Source organism: Juglans microcarpa x Juglans regia, chromosome 4D (genome assembly GCF_004785595.1).
Source record: "Juglans microcarpa x Juglans regia isolate MS1-56 chromosome 4D, Jm3101_v1.0, whole genome shotgun sequence".
Taxonomy (NCBI): domain Eukaryota; kingdom Viridiplantae; phylum Streptophyta; class Magnoliopsida; order Fagales; family Juglandaceae; genus Juglans; species Juglans microcarpa x Juglans regia.
In genome coordinates, this window is record NC_054600.1 from 29,278,695 (window position 1) to 29,301,073 (window position 22,379).

The window sequence follows — 22,379 nt, forward strand, 5'->3', positions numbered from 1 at the left end:
TTGTCAAATGTTTATTTTTAAATCCGTACTGTTTTATTAAATTTATATTTTCACTTTTAATTTTGGTGTATATATTATTGCGCAAATTCACTTATAACCAAATTTTTCATATATATATATATATATATATATATATATGCTTTGTTGCTTGTCTCTTTTTCTAACTCGTGCTTGGTCTGGTTTTGTAAGGACAGCGGAGAAAAGAAGGATTCACAATCACGCAGGCCATGTTAGGTATGGCCAATTGAAATTTGAAATTTGTTATGGAATTAATTAAGGACTTTTTTTGATATTACGTTGAGTTATTATTTAACTAAAAATTCAAAAAAAAAATTATATTTATAATTTTAAAATATACAAATCTTGTACACTTATTTAAAAATAATAATTAAATTTAAGATCTCCCTAAAATAAAAATTATATTTTTTTAAATAAAATACACGTCGTTACATACTTTAAATAATCTTATTCAAATTCAAATTATATTTTGATAGACTTTTAAACAACTTACCAATTAAGTAAACAAAATAATGAGTTGACACAATAATTAGCCAAGGCTTCGTTTTGGATGTTGAGTTGAGTTCAATTATTTATAAATAATAATGAGTTAAAATAGAGATCAAGTGAATTTTGTCGAGAGTAACAAAGATAAGTTTATATGTATTTAAATGTTAAGATATGTTTAGATGTATTTATAAAAAATTAAAAAATATTACGAGTCGCACATGATAAATATGTATTAAATTAAAAAATATTATAGGTCTTACGTATAAAAAAATTTTATTAAATTAAATAATATTTAATAATTTAAGAACTATATATTTAGATGTTGAAATAGGTCTAAAATAATATTCAATTGAGATGAGCTGTCCAAACGAAGCCTAAAATTGAAGTGACTCCTTAATTAACGAGATGCATAATAATGAAAGCTTAATCAAAACCTCACAGTCTTCTTCTCTTTGGAGTGGGTCCATGTAGTGATGCCTATTTTCGCTGGTTTTAGACACGTCCCATATTTCACATCAATGAAAAGTAAATTAATGTACTCCACGGCGGGGGGTCAGTCCCTATTGCCCCGCCCCCCTATAGGCCTTTTGCCCTCCTAAAAAGTTAGGCCATCGATGTGTATAAATAATAACGAGAGATAACATTGCGAGGTGGATTGTGGGGTTGTAAAGATATATAATCTACCTACACATTGCTCATCTGTGGGTCCCCTTTTTCAATTTTTATTTTTAAGTTTCTATAAATTCATGTTTTGAATGGTCAAGCTCCAAATCATTGGTGTTCGTTTTTTAGACATCGGATACCCATTTCCCCTTCCCCCCTTCTTTTATTTCTATCTCGTATATATAATACGTATTTTCATCCTTTTTATTCTTTAATCTTTTCCTTTTTGCCTTCGTTTGAAATCCTTAATGATAATGATGTAGTTCTAGTTCTAACTCCATGAATTCCGCTAAAGACACCAACTTCTGACCAATCAACTACCCCAATACGTTTTTCTTTGCATTTTGTTATTAAAAAACATAAGTCACCTAAGATTCTAATAAGATGTGGCCACTACCATGTCATTTAATCCAGCAACTTGAGTGTATGAATAATAAATGTCACGCATGATTAATGTGATAAACTTATTACTCGAAATATATAACACAATTAAGAACATATTCAGTAAGAAGGAATATATAATACTTTTTTTTTATACAAGATCAGGGTTAAGTAACAATTAGAATAAAATAGATATGCATAGCTCCACATTGATAGAGACATCAATTTAGGATAAAAATTTAATATATAATTATATATTATATATAAAACTTATATATATATATAAATATAAATATTTTGTACAATACATAGAATTAATTTTTATATATATATTTTTTTCAACCGGTCCGATTCTGAAAATTATAGAACCGAAATAGGACTGATTCCAGCCAGTTTTCATAATATAAAAACCGATTCTAAATCGGACTGATTTAAAACTGAACCAACCAATCTAATCCGTTTCGATTTTTCGATTTAAATTTACACTCTTACTCTCGATCAATTAATTCCCACATGTCACCCGCAAAACGGAACGCACATGTCATTACGGAGTTGTGATTTTATGTTTTAATTTCTTCTTGTCTTTAAAAAGTGATAACTAATAAAAGTGTAAGGGCTATTTTGGGAATATTGTTTTGTAAATAGATACGATAATATTCGGAGGAGTGGAGGAATATGATTGGTCCCATGCAAAACCAGACGCTGCGGTGTCGTTGGGACACGACCACATGGTCAACAACAGGAAGAGGACATGGAAGTCATTTCGAAACCTGATCCAGCCTTAACCTCACCACTCCTGAACCCAAGGTTTCGATTCAACTAACCCATCCAAGTTTCCCTCGGGAGAGAGAGAGAGATTATGTACTGTGCCGCGCTCATTATTTTACACTAATACCTTGCGTGCACTCTTCGCGCACGTATCAAACTCACTTTCATTTAAAAAACAAAAAAAATAAAAGAATTATTATTAATATTTTCGTTATGATTCCCCAAACGAATAGGGATATATATGTCACTTTCGTTTCTTCGTGACCTTATCTTCCCCGTGCTCTCTCGCCGAGTTCCGACTTTGATTTTACTCTCTCTCTCTCTCTCTCTCTCTCTAAAACGTTCGATTGAAGTGTTGTGTGTTCGATCTGGGTCTCAGACACAGCTTTGGGGTTTGAGGAAGGTGTAAAAACTTTGAGATCTTTTTGTTCTGTTGCTCTGCAATTAGACTGTCAGGCGTAAGTTGTTCGTTTCTCTCTAATTAGTGTCTGATAGCTTCTGGAATCATTGTGTGAATGATAGTTCCTGTAATGTTTGTTAATTCTTCTCATTTGGGGCCTTTGGCTCCTCCAAACTAAAGTATTTATTTTTATTATCCCATCATATCTTGTCGGTACGGTCCCTTCGTGTATTTCTGCCTGCACTCTTAGTTTATAGTTCATTTTCTTCGAAGTTTTTTTTTTTTGCTCTTCTTCTATTCTTAGTTTTTGAGTCTTCTAAATTATTTGGATAAACTCATCGATATTTTCTTTGTGTAAGAAAATTCATTCAATTAGCTAAGGATTCCCAGGTTGTTTATTATTTTCATGCTTGCTTCGATACATCCATTTCCTGTCAATTTTTGACGTGTTTACCTCTCAATGGTTCCTGAGAAACTTTATTGGTTAAATTCTTGAGCTATAAATTGAGGGAAAAATAGTTTATACACAAACACGCGCCCGCTCACACTCACATAGTTAGCAAAGCATGTTTTTTTATGGGTGCCGATAACTAGAAGGACAAGATCTCGAGGATAACATTATGTAAGAGATATGTGTCTGATTTTGTTTGCAGGGAGCCTGGAACTGTGAAAGAGTCGAGGAGGTCTTTTTATCTTTTGGAGAGTATTAGAACAGCATGCGGTGGTCGCTGAGTCTCTCTTTTGACGTCTTCCGCAAAGTCATCTCACTCAACCTTTATTGTAGAGTAATTCTGTAATCCATTCCGTCTACTCAGAACCCCTCAAGTTTTCTACGCCTCTTTTTATATCTCTCTCTAGTTTCCATGGGATCCAACTTTCTCGTCGTCGTTCCTTGTTATGTCCGCCAGATTAGCTGAATATTTCTGGACCTTTTTCCCATAGTTTCATTTGGATCGTTTTCATTTCGACATAATTCTATTAGTTGCTCTATTTGATTTTTGAAATTCTTCTCCCTGGTTATTTGTATTGGGTTTCTGTTTCTCGGTGATATAGATTCACCTTTCTGTTGAATTCATCTTTCTCTGGCTTCAGTTTTTTTTTCGGAGTTTTGAACTCATTGTCCTCTAGAAAAGTTCCATCCCTCATATCAAATTGTTAGAAAGTAGTTATGGTGTGCCAAGCAGCGAGTCAAACAAGATTTCGGGCCATGAAACACGAAAATGGGATTGCAGGGAGCGCGACGATAATTGTTAGAGTCATTGCTTGCTTTCAACCTCTCCAGGACTGCCAGGTTCGTAAAAGATTATTTGATACATATATATGGATTTATTTCAAATGGAGATGGAACGCGTTAGAGTTGTATTTACTTTGTCGATTCAGAAGATTCCTTTTTTCAGTCTTGATAAAGTCTCAAAGCTAATGCCATATATGCCTACTAATATTGTTTCTTGTGTTTTTGCCAGGCCGAATATTTCCGTCATTTGCTCAAACCTGTGACGTAGATTTGTTTTGAGTTTGTGTTCAGACTTTAAGCTGGAGTTTTTAGTTAGTTTCCTTGTTCCTAATAGAAAGAGAAAATAATCAGCTATTTCTAATTCTTGAAAGCATCATTCTGGTACGTTTACCTCGTCTGGTTCATGTATTTTATTAGTATTTTTTTTTATAACAACAGATTGTAAAGTCTTGTGTTGTTTTCCCTTTTGAACTTTAGGTGATTGTTTTGGTTGGATGGGAGGAGACTGTGGAACCTGGCTTCCTCAGCTGCATTTTAATTGGCAATCACCCAATTTGATTTCCGCGGGTGCTCCCCTTGAAATAGGGCAGCGAAACCCCTTGCCTGCATTTATAAATTCTGGCACTAATATGGCTCCCCTGAATGGGGCGGTGCCGGTTTACCCATCTTCTAAACTACCTCATTCTTGGATAGGTCAAGCTAATGAACCTTGCGGTTTGTTTCATTATGGACCTCATTTGCACCAATCCTTCACCCCTGCCCTTAACAACTCGATTGCTGAAGGCAGACTGCCTGCTAACACCTATGAAAGCTGCAGGCAGACCTTCACACCCAATGCAGGGTCTGAATGTGCCCAGAAGAGGCTTGTTGTTATTGATCAATCGAGGGACCAAACCACTTTGATCTTTACTTCTGGGATTGGGGCTCCTGTCCAGTGTCTTACTTCTTGGAGTCCAAAACCTAGCACTGTTTGTAACTTGAACGGGAATGATCTTGGAATTAAGGGAGATTCGAACAATTTCTCAGGACCATTATTAACTGATGAATTTAATGAAAATCCGCTAATTGATGGTCAAAGCGAAATGCATGAAGATACTGAAGAGCTCAATGCCTTGCTCTACTCGGACAATGATAGCGATTATATTGAAGATGGTGAAGTTACCAGTACAGGTCATTCACCTTGTTCAATGACAGCTCGGGATGAGGAAGACTGGTTGGAAGGAAGTACTGAAGAAGTTGCTAGTTCTGCTGGGCCAACTAAGAAGCGGAAACTCATTGATGGAGTTTATGGTGGTGTACCATCACTGATGGACACGGCAAGTTCTAAGAATGCCAACAAATCCTCTGAATGTGAAGATGATGCAGAATCTAGTTGTGCCAATGACAACAATGTGGTGTCAAGAGAAATGGGTTTGTTATCAGGCAACAAGAGGATGAAGAGGGACAGGATTCGTGAGACTCTGAACATTTTACAAAGCATAATTCCTGGTGTCAGCAGCAAGGATGCACTTGTGGTCCTCGATGAATCTATACATTACTTGAAGGCTTTGAAGCTCAAAGCCAAGGCTTTACGACTTAATGCTATCTAAGTTGCAGGGTGCTTTCGACACAATATCTTTAGGGTGCGTGGTATCATCAGTTGCCGTATATTAGAAGAGTACAAAATATCATATTGGGGTGTGAATTTGCATACAGGAGTTCTTTGCAGTGGAGGCAAAAGCTCTTGAGACGGTAGAGAGAAAAGCTTGAACACCTCAAGTCTTTCTGCAGTGATCGAGTTGGAAATTAGCAGCTTTGGCGTTGGAGAATGTATGTGTAATTTCTTTCATGAAGAAGTGCGGTATATTATGTCATAATAAAGGGTGGTGAATCATTAGTCTTGTCTTAGGGTTTAGAGAAAGTAGAACCCATCCTTGGGCGTGGATTGTGGGATGAGATGACTGGTTGTTCCAGACGGGGCCCAGGTAGAGGAGCGTGCACGCCCCCCCGGTGTCTTGGGACCCAACTCACACTTTCACTTTCTCTCACTCTTTTTGTATTCTTGTAATGTTTAATTGTTGGTGGCGTTATCTTTTTCTTGACGTAGAAATCTGAACCAGCAAAGAGGCCGTATCCATTTCATCATGCAGCAACTTGTTTGGGGGCCCTAGATTCACCATTTCCACTAATCCTTGAACCCAAAAAAAAGTTTTTTTTTTTTTTTTTCCTTTAAATATTCAACTCTTTGTGGGATTTGATATTTTCCCTTCTTTTATGGCACTGTAAGTTTGTTTGTGGAAAACTGATAATGTTTTGCTTGGTGCTATCTATCATGGGTTTAGTGGTAACGTACTTTGCTCTTCTTGTTGTTTGTTGTGGTGGCTTGGTCGGTAGGGAGATAATGATGATATCTTGATTTGGTGTAATTTAGTTTGTTTGGTTTTATTATTGTCGCTATGCCCCTGTACTCACGTCGCATGCACGCATTTATGATACGAGACAGCGATGTGCCTGGTGATTTCTTGGCTACTTCGATGTTTTTGCGAAAACTTCCGACTAAGGATGATGGTGTGTGAGGGGGCCACCCGGTTGCATTATTGGTGTGAGGATATATATGTTGAATCATAAAAATGCATTTCCTTAAACCTACCTTTTTATTTTTTATTTTTTTGGGTGTTTTGCTTAGATGCAAGCTTTTGTAACAATGTGATTCACTAAGAGTAATGGTAATGCTACATGTATGGTAGGCTAGCATATCATTTGCTAAAATCGGACTCGTTAAAAAAATAATTTTGTATAGATTTTAGATTTGTCTACTTTCTTAGAGCAATAGGGAGATGATATTAAATGAGTTGAATAAAATATTATTTTTTAATATTATTATTATTTTGAAATTTGAAAAAATTGAATTGTTTATTATATTTTGTGTGAATTTGAAAAAATTATAATGATAATATGATATGAGATGAGATTTAAAATATTTTTGTATCCAAACAAGGCCTTAATGAGTGCGAGATTTGTACATTTTAAAATCATGTAAATTATTTTCTATTTTGGTAAAAGTACGAATGTTTTGTTACATTGATTTTTTATTTAATATATTCAACTTAAGGTTCTATTTTAAAATTGAGAATTTATCGAGATAGTATATTCAATATAATTTCGGTCTATGGATAAGTTGATCGAGGCAGGAATATATTCCGCGTGACGTAAACGGATTCCTCATCATAAACAACATGCCTTCTCCTTTTTGCAATAAGAAATCAAGACAAAAGTTGCTGAATGTGAATATGGTTTTAGATAATCCAAGTTACATTATTATAGCTTTAACTTCTCTATTACTATACTGAGCCTCGACATTTCATAAGGTCGCATAAATCATGAGTGAAGTCAGGTCGCATATATTCGGTTGAAGATTCTTTAATCTTTGATGTATTTTCCTCGTACTTTTCTCGACAAAATTGATGATGTTCATTCTTTTTTTTTTTTTTTGTTAAATTAATATCCGGTGCCTTTAGTTAATGAATTAATTTTCTATTTTGAAATAGCATAAATGATATTGGAATTATTGATCACATTTATCTCTATTGGTAATATTTTATATGATTAAAGTAATAAAAATAACCTAATTAAATAAGACCAAACAATTAATTAAGGATGAGCTGAAGATTCTGAAAACGTTTGGAATAACATAAATGAGAAATCCTAAACACAGTCATGTATTATGTAAGCGGCATGCACTCTTTTTGAAAAAGAATGGAGTCCACTATAAAAAAATTAATTTTTTTCATGTGGATTCTATATTTACTCACTTTTTTCAAAAGAAGTGCATAAAACTTACACGCTCTATGATTATAAATATCAATTATCATATTTGTTGAGGCTAGCATTGAAAGTGTCTGTACAACTATGCACACAAATGGTTGTTTTCTCTCAGGCCGTCCGCTCCGTTAATATATTTTGTACTGGAAAAGCACCAACTTCGGTGCCCGTAACAGAGTAAGGAGAATTATACGTAACCTGTGTGTTCATACGTTAAATATCACAAACACACACAATTCTCCGTCACTGTCAGTATATTGACTTCAATAGTCGGTCAAAATGCCACATAACATAAAAAAAATTGTAGTTCTGATTGGTTATATAGCGTCTGCACTGCAGAAAAGGTTGAGTTTACTTGCACAAATTTTGTGTCAAAGTTGTACAGAAAATATTCTTTCTATATTTTGATTACTTTGGTATTGGAACTTTGCTTGCTTCACAGTCTTTACCTGATCTTTACTCTTTAGTATTCCATTAAAGGAGAAGATGGAAGAGAATTTAACAGTAATTGGAGCCCATCTTTGTTATTTCCATGAGCCCAGAGCAAGGTTGGGCCAGTCCAGAATCCCCAAGCGTGTGCACGGCTTTGGATAAAAAGACCAAATATGCCCCATTTGGATGTTGAAATTGTCTTAACCCATCTCATTCTATTTGATCTCAATATTTAAATACCACTCAAATACAAATATTTTTTAATTTTTAATTTTTAACTTTTTTAATCTAATCTTTAATTAATCATTAAAATTTTTTTAAACTTCCAAACAAAATACAAAAAACAATTCAACTTTTTCAAATATTAAAATAAAAATAATATTAAAAAAATATATTCTAACAATAGTTTACCTCTATAATTTTTTTATTTAACATTTTCTCTCTCATTTATCAAAATTCATAAATATTTTAACTCAAATCATTTTACAACTATTTACAAACTATTTCATAAATACTCACAGACTTCTCATCTCATATCATTTTATCTCAACGTCCAAATAGTTTTTATTTTTCCCAAGATGTTTATGTTATTTTTATGAGTTTTGTTAAACATAATTTAATGTGTTAGCACTAATTTATAATTGGATCTATTATAATTTTTAAAATGTCAAAGCATCAATAATTTTTTAATATAATTTGTAAGAAATGAACACCTATAGTGGGTACTCATTCACCTTCTCTTGGGGGTTATAAAACGACTTTAGAGCCACTTCATGAGCCTTGACGACTGACCTTTAATGGCTAGTCGGAGGTTACTCTTAGAGGGCCTATTCCCTCTTGTGGATGTCTCTAGCATCACAAAACAAGTTCTCTCTCAAATGATTCTCTCTAGTCCTTATATCTAAGTTGTGAAATTTGTGAGTGTTGCTCTGGTCTTACCATATAGTACACTCGACCATCGATATGTGAGATTACAGACGAACAACAACGATGACGGAGAATCTAAAAAATAACCGCACTAGATCTAAGATATTTTCGACGAGGTAATATCGCTTCTGCTGTATACTTTGATCTAGTATTTCTAACATAATTTACGTAGAAAATCAAAATAAGGGTTCTAAATATATATTCTATATTTTTATATTACTAATATGTATTGAATTTTTATTCCAATATTAGACGTGTCTTCCAAACATGTAAAGTGAGTTGGACGTATTTGGTATATTTTTTAAAGTAGACATATTTCGTATGTAATTGAGAGGTACATGGACTCATCCCAAATGCGCATCATTATTAAAATTTAAAATAAGGTGCCAGATGTTTCACGTAGAGTAGCGAAGAGGCAGCATTCGGATCAAAGTTACGTACATGTGTGGACTCGTTGCGTCCGAACGGCTACATTCACTTGTTGTGAACTATAAAAGGTGTTTCTTTATTCGGACTCCAGGAGAGAGAGAGAGAGAGAGAGAGAGAGAGAGAGAGAGGGGGGGGGGGAGAGCAAAAAAAAGTAAAAATCAAGAATAGAAATGTTTTAGGTCTCGAATTCGAAATTTAAAAAGTGTCAATTTTTTTTTATTTAGTGATTAACAAAATGATTTTTTAATAATATTATAAATTTTTTATTTTTTTTAAAAGTGTTTATAATAATTAAAAAATATATATATAAAAAAAAGTGAAATTATTCAAGCTACTTTCTCGGTAGATGTAGTAGCACTCAGAGCATTGACATTAGCTTCATTAAAAGTCTAATCAAATGTAAAATATGATGAATTTAATCAAAATAGAGCTATATTGGATTAGCCAAATAGATAAGTGTGAAACTTTGAACTACAGTAAATGGATGGATTTTTTCAAATTTAAAATATTACTATTCATTCATCAAATTTATTTTTTATTCACTTTTAATTTTCAAATGTCTTTTTTATTCACGTTTAATCTCTAACCGTATTGTATAATAATGTAAGAATTAAATTAAGAGTTTTACTATGTACAAGTAAGTTTACGTACCAATCTGCGTACTAATGTTGTTGCCTTCATATTTTAAATTCAAATTAGTACTGTTTTCAATAAAATTTACTTTTCGACTAATTATATTGAATTGGTGCACGTATTAGTACACAGAATCGTTTACAATCAGATTTTTCTTTAAATTAAATTATTAATTAATATATGATTAGTGTAATTATAAAATATAAAAAAATAAAAATATTTTTATTAAAAAAATAAAATTATATTATTATTTTGATAAATTTAATAGTTAATTTAATATAGAATTATGTTCAGGGAGGCTTTGAATTTATAGAAATTATATACTTTTTATCAAATTTTAAACATAACTTTAACGAAACTAATGCCCTTGCGCAGCCGAGCAAGGGAGAAAAAAAAAGTAAAAATAAAGAAACGTACGGACATACAAAGAATCGTAATCGTCTTGTCCAGAAGCTGGTTATAGCCGTTACGATCGGGTTTCGGGTTAGGGGTTTGGGGGTGGGTTCTCAGAATGGAGTCGTCTGGTTTTCACGATGACAACATCCACGATTTGCCCGACACCCGTCGCTTCGACGGTCACCAAGTACTTCTCTCTCTCTCTCTCTCCTTTTCTCTTTCTCTCAACATAATGTTATGTAGTCGTCGATGTCTGTTTTTTCGTTAATGGGATTTGTTTTTTCGCTTCAATTCCGGTCCTAATTAGCACTGCCATGGGTATTGTTTTTGTCGTGAAAAAGACTAAATAAGGTGCTCCTCGGTTGAATAAGTGACTTAATTTCTTTGAAAATCTTTCTCATTTGAAATGAGAATTCTGGATGTTTTCTTTTTTCAATTTATAAGGTGCTAATGGATAATTTCTGTGAACTTGGTGATAGTGGCGAACACATAATTTTTACGATTTAGTAACGTGGGTTTAGTCCAGATTTAGAGATACCCGGTTTCTTACAACTTATTTCTTGCAAAGATTGAAAACAGGGCGAGGGAAGAAGGTAGAAGTTTTTTTAATTTTGCGCTAAAGTTGTCGATTTTACGACAGGTATATTCCTCTCAAGACCAGATACAATATGATGTTCTGACCACTCGTGTGTTTTGGGTTGAGAGTTCCTCACCGATGTGCTTTACAATGGTCAATGCTTGAACGCATTTTATGGTACCTAATTTGAGTTCGTTAGGGTTTCTTGCAACACAAACCTGGGATGAAAGTAGTTTTCTCTTCGCGAGATCTTCTGGCTTTCATGTTGTTGTTCATAGCATCTTCCACTAATTGCTATCTTTTTCAAATCTAAGTTCTTAATATTTATGACAACCAAACCAAGTGAGTGATTAATGTCATATTGGCATCTGGGGCATTTTGTTTAATATGCACTGGTTCCTGATTTGTTATGTGCTAAAAAAATTATGCTTTATTGACGGTCTATGGTTCTGTATAGGATGTTAATCACAGTCTACAGATGCACTCATCATTGATACGGAGGCTCTCCCTTGAGAAAGTAATGGAGGTTGGTACGATATCTGGTGTATAATGTTCTTATTAAATGATGAAATGACAGGGTTTATGCAGCCTTGTACACATTCATATCGTCTCTTTTGATAATTTTTCCTTGTACTCTGTTATCGTAATCTTGAATTTCGCACCTTTCTGTCTGATCCTAGCAACATATATAACAGATTCTAAAAGGCGCTGCATAAAAATCTGGGGTCCCAAGTCCCATTATTTAAAAAAAAAAAAGGGGGTAGGAAAGGTTAGAAAACAATGTGAAATTTTAAGGCGGCCTAAAATTATTATTTTGAAAAATTAGCCTGTATCCAAATCGTAATGTTCTTCTATGCTCAAGTCCCAACCACTTGGAGTTCAACCATTGTCTTTCAAGGATCCCAAAAGATTTGTTATATGAAAGCACTTGCTAATTTATGACTTCTAGAATCCTGGAATAGTGATTACCAAAATGGTGTACCTTGTGAAGGACCCATGGAATTTGAATTATCACGTGTTGTACAGTAGTTAGTATCATTGTTGTTATAGAGTAGTTGGTCTCTTTGTTCCTACCGATATTAGGAATAACTGTATTTATCACCCCTCCCTTTCTCTGTGTCTCTATTTGTCACAAGGGCATCAAGATTGTGTTAATGCTGTGGCTTGGAATTCCAAAGGCTCTCTCTTGATAACTGAATCAGATGACACGAGGGTATGATTCCTTTTTTTTTTTTTTGGTTGAGTAAGATGTAAAAAAGGAAGAGGTTTGATCCTGGCCTGCAGGAAGTATTCAAAACGAACACACTAAACCAACAAAGGGGGAAAGAGCTATAAAATCCTGAAAATTAGAAATATAAAAGGGAGCACCATAATGGGCTTTTGTCTACTGATACAAGGTGTTTAAGACAACTTTTAACCCCGACACTGATCTTTCGCAATTCCTAAAGCTATACACTGGATTCTTTCCCTCCATATTCACCACTGGTATGGTTCTTTTATGTTTATAATTAGAAACTTCCCCTCCATTAATACGCAATTGGCATAATTTTGTTTCTCATTAGGCTACATTAGACCGTGTGATGTTTTTTTTTGCATGGTGTAGGTAGTATGCGTGGAAGCGTGCTAATATCCTGACTATGATACATTAAAAAAAATGCTTCTTACATTCTCTATTCCTCTTTATTTTGTCAAAAATTCCCCGATAAACCTTGTTGATAAACTCTGGTCGTCTTTTATAAGTGATTAGCATGTGCCTCATATGTAAATGCCCTGATGGAAGGCCCAAGTCACATGACCTATACTCGAAAAGGCCTAGTCAAAAATACAATTGGAGCCCCATTGGAACCTTATAAAGAGCAAGGACTTATCATTCCCAAGCAATGTGAGATCCCATACACCACCTACCATTTTCCTTATCACATGGAGATCTCATTCACCACTTACCCTTATCCTTATTATATGGGGTATCACATCATGCCACATCATTCTGTTTGATTTATGAAAGCTGTCTTGTCTGTGCCTTTGTATTTATAGTTTTCTTCTTTGGGCAGGCAACTTACACAACTGCACCGTTCAAAAATGTTTGTTCTTTGTTTGTCGCTTATGATATTTTTATGTTATTCTTATGTTGGTTATAGACTTTGTTGGACTTGAGGCAGGGTGTGGAAATGATAATTTCATGACTTGAATGACCTTATCTTTTAACTAAAAACTATGAACTTAAGGTTTTTCTTTTTTCTGAAATAAATCAAAGGAGAGTGCTAATGAGCTAATCGACTCATCAGCTGGGAATGCTACTTTTTCTAAGCCCTCCTCCAATACTCTTTTGTACACATGGTGCCATGAAATTTTTGATGTTCCTGTTTTTGTACAGCTTAACATCTGGAGCTATTATAGTCGGAAGCTTTTTCATTCTATAGAGATTGGGCATTCTGCAAACATATTTTGTGCAAAGTTTGTGCCGAAACCTCTGATGAGCTTGTAGTAGGTGGAGCTGGTGATGCAGAAGTAATTTCCCAATCTTCATTGGTTTATAGGTGGATGCTATTTGCTGTCAGATTTTATTGATCAATTGCATTTACTGAGTTTTTCCAGGTGCAGTTCATTAGTCTCTCTCACATAAATGGGAGAGGACCAGATGATGATGTTATTCCTCCAACCGCAATGTATCAGCGTCACACAAGAAGAGTAAAAAAATTAGCTTTAAGATCTTTTGTTTTAAATCGTTGTCAAGTTGAAGTTGTTGTGAAGATGTGAATTGAAGTAAAATGCGATGTGATAGTTTATAGCAGTAAATATTATGAGTAAGTTGCTGCCTTTGCTTCTATATGCCTCGTTTGTTTTTACAACACTTTTCAGCTCATCTAATCTAATCATTACAACTTTTCAAAATTTTCACATAAAATAAGATAAATAATTCAACATTTTCAAATCCCAAAATAAAAATAATATTAAAAAAATATATTCTAACAATATTATTTTATTCAATTTTCAACTTTAATCTAAATTCATCTCATCTGCGAAAACAAACCAGGCCTTCCAGCTTTTTTTGGTTGTAGATTCAAGTTGGAAACCCCAATGTGGCATGGAGTGCTAGTGAAGATGAGGACTTTGAGGCAGCATGACTTTCAGGAGGGCACATCTTGTCCTCTGGCTGGATCTTCTCCTCAAGAATGTCGCAATATTGTAGTAAGTGGCATATTAAATTGAATCTGTTTTCCCCTTCATCTTTATTATCAAGTCTCGTTGTTGCGTTGCAGTTTCTATTTTTTAAGAAACGAGTTTCTCTGGTGGCATTTAAAAGACGTTCATGGCAGCTTATTGTAGCAAGGCATGTTGATCCGACTAACTCAACTCCCACCATTTCTATGGTTATCCGTTCTTGCTTGGTATTGAGCCTTCTTTACATGTGCTTGCCAGGTGTTGACTTGACCCTATTGTCTTTGTTGAATTCTGACTTTTGTATATTCATTCCTCTGCTTTCCTTGCCCATATATATAAGTTTAGGGTGGAAGAAGTATTATATATTTGTTGTCAAATTCACTTATAAACTTCACTACACGAAAAGAGGACACATTTGCTAAACCGTTTGCTAAACTGAAAATCCCAAACTCCAAAGCACAAAACCCCAAACCCCTAAACCCCAAACCCCAAACCCCAAAACATCAAACCCCAAACCCCAAATCCCACAGCCATAAAACCCTATAACATAAACCTCAAACCCTAAACCCCAGACCATAAACACTAAACCCCTAAACCCTAAACTCCTAAATCCTAAATCCGAAACTTAAACCCCATGGCCCCTGCCATGACATGCCCTTGACAGCCCAGAGTGAGGCTAGTGACATGCCTCAGCGCGCAGCAACACACTTGGGCCATGTCACGACATGCCAAGAGCGCGCGGCACAGCCCACGCACGCTTAGTGCGCAGCAGCCCAGTGCGCGCAACCATGCCAGTAGAGCAGCAGCCCCATGCGCCTTTCCCAGGTCGCGCAACAGCCACGCACCATGCTAGCCACACGCATGCCAGCCATGCCATCAGCAAGCCCTACGTGCAGCCAGGCAACCATGCCAGCCAGGCAGTCATGCCACATGCATGCCAGCCATGCCAGCGCCCAACCCACGCTTGGGCCATGCCAATGTGCACAATAGTAGCATCATCAGCGCCCAAGTCCTTGCCTAGGCCATGTCAGCCATGCATCAGTGGGCAGCACAAGCAGACACTTTGTAATCTCTATAAATAGGACCCTTAGCATCTTAGTTTACATATTTTGATCATTTGACATTTTTTCCATTGTGGAACGGTTTGGTGTGATCTTGAAGAACACTTTCGGTGCTTGGCACTTGGGCTACTTGGGTGAAATTTGTGAATCCCTAGTAGATGATCATCACCTTGAGACTTGTGAATTTGTATGATTCAATTTATTTTATTTCTTTTCAAGTTTGTGAAATTCGTGAATCAAAGTTGATTTGTTATCTTTGTGTTCATTCATAGTTTTTGAGTGTTCATACTTTTTTCATCTTGTTCATCTATACTTTTTTGCATATCAAACACATCCTAAGTCTTATTCTTAGTATTCTTTAGTTTCTCAAAATATCCATATAAGCCAAAAAGAGTCTTCATATTCCTTTATTGAGTCTATTCATCTTTTGTTCATACAATTTCCTACGTGTTCATAAGGATTCTCATTGTTCATACATTATCTTGCATTTTCTCATCTCACAAACACATATCACGCCTACCACCACTCCAAGTCCATACGTTCCATATTCATCAATCCCATAAGACTTACTACCATTGCTCCACCAATTGTCTTGGCCAAAATTCCCCATTGCCTTATACATTTCACCAATTTACCTATTGCCATATACATTCCATCCACATTAGCCCTAGCTGAAACTCCCTTGTCTCCTCCATCTTTCCATAATTACCACTTACCAAAATTAGCATTCCATCATCTCCATAAGCCCTAGCCGAAACTCTAGTCTTCCATAAGGATTTCCTAAACCTTAGGAAACCCTAACACACTCTCCATATCATATTCCTACATTTTAAGAAACCCTAGTCCATTCCATAACCAATTTCTACATGTTAGGAATCCTTATCCCATCATCCATATCCAATCCCGAAAAACACTTCATCCTTCAAATCTCTCAATCCCTAAAATCACTCAATCACTCAAATATTTCATTCCCTAGAATCATTCAAGTCAATCAAAGACTATCATCATCTTGCCATATCCAAATCCTATATTCCATCTCCAAATCCTTAAACTCAAGGAACAATCCTAAATTCATTCAAACACCATCCATCTTCATATTTCTTACCTTAACCGAATTCCTATCTTTCCCAAATAGACTCCATCAATCTAGGAGTCCTAGCCTCACTCATCCACATCATTTCAAATCCTAGTAACTCATCCTACACACCAACCCTAATCCAACTCTTTCTAAATTCGTAATTCTCCATAGCCACCATCCAAACCCTAGCCTATCTTCATTATATCAACCCTAAACATCATCCAAGTGGTCCCAACATCAAGGGCAACCTTTAAGTCGTTCCACATTGCATCAAACGCACCAAATCACCACTTAGATCACCCGAACTCATCACCATCATCAATACCACCACTAAACACCATACATTCATCAACCTAGGAACCCATGATTGCCATTATTGATCAAAGACCAAGCAAGAGGGTTAAGGCAATCGGTCATCACAAGGAAAACCAAGGTGAGGCCAACAATTGGATATTTCTCTACGTTAGTTTTCTCTCTCTCCCTCTTTATTTATCCCTCTCCCATCGGTATACCTTAGCTAATTAGTGCACATATGTTATGGGCCGACTTATGTTAGTAAAGGGTTGTAGATGGCATATAACGGGCTCGATGGAAAAGGGTATTTAGTGTTTATCAAGATGTTAGTTTTCTCTCTCTCTCCCTTTCTCCCTCTCTCTACTTGAGACAACCTCTCTCTCTCCCCCTCCCATCGGTATACCTCAGCTAATTAGTGTACGGGCCGACTTATGTTAGTGTATAAATGGGTTGTAGATGGCATATAACGGGCTTAAGGGTATTTAATGTTTATGAAGACGTCCAAAGAAAGTTATTTTAGGGTTAATGGATTTTAGAATTTTTAAGAAAGATAGGTTATTGAATATATTAGGTTTAATCATGAAGTACATGATAAATTAGTAATTTATGTAAGTTACATGTATTTTATTGGTAATCAGTTGCGCCCTAGAAATACTAGAGTAACACTACGAGATAAGTATCATGATAATACCCTTACACGTATGTATGGTAAATGACATGTCTTTTATAAAAGTATTATCTCTATTAGAAGCCTCTTTTTACGTAACCAAGTCATGAATAAAATGGTTTTTGACTGCCATGATAGATTTATAAATGCCATGATTTTATGCATAAGTTTCATGCATGACACATGCATCAAGATATTTCATGATAATTTATGATTTTATGTGAGAGTTATGCATTAAATATTTATAAAAAACCATGATTTTATGTAAAGAGTTATGCATCAAAACCCTTATTCCTGAAACCCTCTCTCTCCACGAACCATTGCACATGCATCGACGCCCCACTGACCTCCGACCATCTCATTTTTAATTCTGCCCAGTTCCTTGATGGTCGTGGAGGCACTCCAGGCTTAGATATGACCCTAATCATGGTTGTGGCCAACTATAAGTTGAATGATATCCCTGTCGGCAACTATAACTACAACAACATTTCCAAGATCTATGTGCTCAAACAGTTCCATTCAGCCCATTTCAACCGTTACCACTCTCGGGCCTATGCCAAAAATGTCACCGGGGTTTACAAGAATGAGGACTTTGTTGTTGTCGCTGCCCTGCAGAGCCCTAAGAATTCTATTTGGTTCCAGGGTACTGCTAATGCCGTAAGACAATACTTGTGGTTGTTTGAAGAGCACAACATGTTGAATTCCTTATTCTCGCCAATGACCCTTTGTACTAGATGGATTATGAGAGGTTTATACAAGCAGACAGGGAGATCGAAGCCGATATCACTATGGCAACACTGTTCATGGATGAAAAGCATGCTATCGCATTTGGTTTGGTGAAGATTGATGAAGAAGGCTGCATGGTTGAGTTTGCTGAGAGTTTTAAGGGTAATAAATTTTTTTTGCTCCTCAGTTGCTTGATGTTTTGCCCCTTAAAGGTGTTTTTAGGCCCTTTGATAGAGGAAGAGAAATAAATCGTGTGGGAATGAATTGTAAGCGCTAACAGAACGTTGATTCCTTCCTCTTTTCCCTTTTCCCTTTTGGTCTTCCTAAACCACCTCATGTGCTTCCATCCTCTTCAACATCTTATCCAAAGCATATGAGTTCTAGGAGGCTTAGCGAAGCGGCATTTTTAGGACTTACAGCTGGTGGTGGTGTTCTAGGAGTTATGGCATTTGCTTTTCTAATACTTGTCTGCCCCTTTTAAAAAAAAAAGGTGATAATTTATCTGGTAAATTTCAAAAGGGAGGGATGTCACCTGAAAAAAACTATTTCCAGGGTCAAGAATATCAAGATGCTATATCATTATTTACAGAGATGGAACATTCTGGTCTGAAACCAGACATCATGTCAATTGCTGGGATCTTGTCAGCATGTAGCCACATGGGTCTTGTCAAAGAAAAGGAAAAGAGACTCATTATCAGTCTCCTAGTTATGACTCTGTTTACCCAAGGGTTTTATGGTATAGAAATAGCAAATAACATTGGCCTTCTAAATGCTGGGCAGTATCTTAATGAAAAATATGTTGTTTAGAAAGAGCTCATAATAGCTCTTGCAAATATAAATGTGAAAGACATGTTGGAGGTGTGGTTTACCAAAAGATGGTCAATCATCTAGTTGTTGCTCCAAATGAGAAGATTGCTAGGTTCTACGAATCAATGGATGTTCTAGTGTATAAAATAGATCTGGGTGAAGGTATTGATTCAATTACGAAGACTAGAGGGAACCATGTTGTTTTAGGATTGAAATTTCGTGTTCCGAGGGAGTTTTTGCAACTAGGTTACATTGTTCTTCTGTCTGATCTTGATATCATATATTTGCAGGATCCTTTTCATTATATATCTCGGGATTATGATGTGGAGTCCATGACTGGTGGTCGAGACCCAAAATTTGATGATCTTTGTTTTTCTAGTGCTGGAAGGGATGTTTCCAAACTGATAGTTGTTCTTGCTCGGGTTGATATGGTAGTGAGTAATGGGCAAAAGTTGTTGTCTCTAGGCAACTACTTGTTCTGGCATACAGAGATTGATTTGACGTTGCAAGTTGTGCATATCACTTTAACATCAAATGAGACAAAGAGCCTAATCTTATCCAAGGAAAAAGAGGTGGCAATGGCTAGATTCCTTATATTGCTTTTAATGGTTGATGCTGCAATAGCTGAAAGAACTGCTGCTCTAGAGTGGGGACTGTTCTTGTGCATGGGTGATGTTACGAATAGAATTAATCTTATCCCTGTGGCATTAATGGAGGTTGCATGCTTTGAAACAACCGTTTTTGGTGGGCAACCTACGAAACCATATTACAAAAATGTACTTGTTATTGTGTTTAGCAGACCACCCTTTTCTATAGTGAGTCTAAAAAATGCTTTGAAAAAACGTGGTGTCTTGTTGAGATAAGGAAAATTTTCGTTTTTGCACTGGTGGTGGGAAAAGTTTGGGCAAGGATATCGTATCTTGCGGACAAGGTGCTTCGATAGGGGATGGTTTGTCACAGTTCACAAACAAAGTACATGAGCTATGGGCCAGTTTAATTTCATTAACAACTTCCTTTATTTTGATTCAGCTTGTTATTTGGACTATAGGATAGCTAGTGGGCCTTGGACCCTTAGTTTTATTTTCTTTGTATGTTTTTAGTTTTGTTAGCTTGGGTATGTAAGGGGCATCTTGTTTATGTACAAGCCAAGGGCCCTAGTGTTGAACATCCAGAAGCTTAATACAATTGATTTTCTAGTTTCTCTCTTCTTCTCTTGGAGGCAGGGTCATCCTCGAATTTGACCCCATTTTCTAGCATTTTCTCGCATTTTCTGCTCATCCAAACACCTTTTATCGGGTGTGTTACATATCTCTCTCTCTCTCTCTATATATATATATATTGAATGTTTATTTTTTGGTACCTAATCTCTGAAATATAATGGCAAAAAAAATAAAATATATGGTATTTCTATACCATGACATAGATGCTGTATGTTTGTATGTATTAGGGGTGTAACCGGTCCGGTCCGGTTCGGTTTTGGACAAAATCTATGACCGAACCGGTATGTACCGGTTTTTCATTTTTCAAAACCGATTACGTCCCGGTTACCCTTCTAAACCGGTACATCCGGTTTTATCGGTTTTCAGTCCGGTCCGATCCGGTTTTTCGATTTTTTTAAAATGTAAAAAATATATAATAAAGTGTTACTTCTTATAATAAAATGTTATTAATAATTTAATATATATATTATGTTTAAAGCATATGATCAATTAAATTTTCATCTTTAAGATTAAACTTTTATTTTATAAATTATAATAAAATTATCTTATATATAATTATATTAATAACATATGATCAAAAAAATTACAAATGTTCATATTTAAGATTAACATTTTATGTTATAATTTATAAATTATAATATGAAATTATTTCATATATGATATATAATTATATATTATATATAAAAATTTAAAATGTAATTATATATTATATATAAAACTTATATATATATATAAATATTTTGTATAATATATAAAATTAATTTATATATATATTTTCCAACCGATCCGGTCCGGTAACGGAAACTACAGAACCGAAACCAAATCGGTTCCGGCCGGTTTTCATAATATAGGAACGGTTCCGGACCGGACCGGTTCAAAACCGGACCAACCGGTCCGGTCAGGTTCGGTCCGGTCCGATTTTTCGATTTAAATTTACACCCCTAGTATGTATCATCGAGTGGTGGTGTTTCTACAACATGAAAAAGGTCATGGAAGGGGAGACATTCACGATCCTATTTGTTGGCAATAGGAAATCTGTAAAGTCAAATGGAATCCTTCAAAAATAAATTGAAGTTGAATTAGAGCCGACATGATCCTTGGTTAGCTTTGAGTTCTTTTGCTCCTCTCATTGGAAATCCCCCCCCCCCCCCCCCCCCCCCCGACTCTCTCTCTGACTCAACTTTTTACCCTTTATTCGGTAAAATTATAAGATTGACCCTAAATAACACTTAGAGGAGTGAATAGGTGTATGTCACAATTCTTTGTCCAATTTTAACTCGCGTCAAATATTAGCAATGGAATAGACATATAAATATGAATTATAACGCAAAACAAGATAACCAAAAGATTGACCCTAAATAACACCTAGAGGGAGGGCCGGAGGTCCACCACCTAGACCTACTTTCTATAAGAGCACAAGTGTTTTTGTCCATTTGAAGTGTTTGCCTTTTCTATAATGAATAAACACTTGATTTTTTCTATAAGGACACATGACCATTTTCAGCCCATTCTTTTTATTTTAATTTTTTTAAAACATGTTTGGGCATTAGAATAGAATTGAATGAATGAATTTGAGTCCTAGGTTCAACTAGTGATTTGTCAATTTGAGCTATGGATGATGGATGCCATTGAAAGTTCGTATGCGATGACCCATCAAGGACTAACTCTAGAAGGGAATGCTAACTAATGATCATCATTTAATGTGCATATAAGTAAGATAAGTCCATGGTCTAAATCGCTCAATTCTCATGAAATGGATGCATCGCTATTTTATAAAAAGAGTTTTAGGCATCATGTACACATAGATAACAAGGAATAAGAATCTAGATGATCATGCAATGCAAGTAAACTTGAGGACTCAAGAAGTGTACATACAATGTCATCTTTCCTTGCTCTCCTTCAAGATGGTGCTACTCGACTTTACATCCTCTTCAATTTTTTATTTTTATAAAAATGGAAAACAAAAAAACATAGAAGTTGAAGAGATATTGGAAAATTGAATGGAAAATATCCAATATGACCAACTAGTATGACGCACACACTCCAATGGCCTTCCTAAGTAACTCAAACATTAGACCATCTAAAGATTTAGTAAATAGGCCAGCCCAATTATATATTTTTTTAATAAACATGTGACATAACTAATAGGAGTATAATTAGTTCAGTTCGGTCTGGTTTTGAATATATTTTGAAACCAAGCCGGTCTAAGTTGGTTT

The 22,379-nt window shown here is 35.4% G+C and overlaps 2 protein-coding genes across 2 annotated transcripts; both read left to right on the forward strand.

Annotated features, from left to right (window-relative positions):
* Positions 1-2,574: 2,574 nt before the first annotated feature.
* On the forward strand, positions 2,575-6,358 carry LOC121260278 (transcription factor bHLH145). Its single transcript, XM_041162102.1, has 3 exons — positions 2,575-2,777; positions 3,373-4,014; positions 4,431-6,358. Exons 2-3 carry the CDS (start codon positions 3,888-3,890, stop codon positions 5,540-5,542), a joined length of 1,239 nt encoding a protein of 412 aa, XP_041018036.1. The 5' UTR covers positions 2,575-2,777; positions 3,373-3,887; the 3' UTR covers positions 5,543-6,358.
* An 11,466-nt stretch (positions 6,359-17,824) lies between these two features.
* LOC121260279 (glucose-1-phosphate adenylyltransferase small subunit, chloroplastic/amyloplastic-like) lies at positions 17,825-18,943 on the forward strand. Its single transcript, XM_041162103.1, has 3 exons — positions 17,825-18,067; positions 18,145-18,298; positions 18,726-18,943. Exons 1-3 carry the CDS (start codon positions 17,825-17,827, stop codon positions 18,941-18,943), a joined length of 615 nt encoding a protein of 204 aa, XP_041018037.1.
* The last annotated feature ends 3,436 nt before the right edge of the window (positions 18,944-22,379 follow it).

Excerpts from the sequence above, each read along its gene's own strand:
- LOC121260278 (XM_041162102.1), top strand. The coding sequence starts at position 3,888 with ATGGTGTGCCAAGCAGCGAGTCAAACAAGATTTCGGGCCATGAAACAC. Across the intron at positions 4,015-4,430 it reads TCTCCAGGACTGCCAGGTTC|GTGATTGTTTTGGTTGGATG; the intron begins GTAAAAGATTAT and ends TTTGAACTTTAG.
- LOC121260279 (XM_041162103.1), top strand. The coding sequence starts at position 17,825 with ATGACCCTAATCATGGTTGTGGCCAACTATAAGTTGAATGATATCCCT. Across the intron at positions 18,068-18,144 it reads TCCAGGGTACTGCTAATGCC|ATGGATTATGAGAGGTTTAT; the intron begins GTAAGACAATAC and ends CCTTTGTACTAG. Across the intron at positions 18,299-18,725 it reads GTTTGCTGAGAGTTTTAAGG|AGATGGAACATTCTGGTCTG; the intron begins GTAATAAATTTT and ends CATTATTTACAG.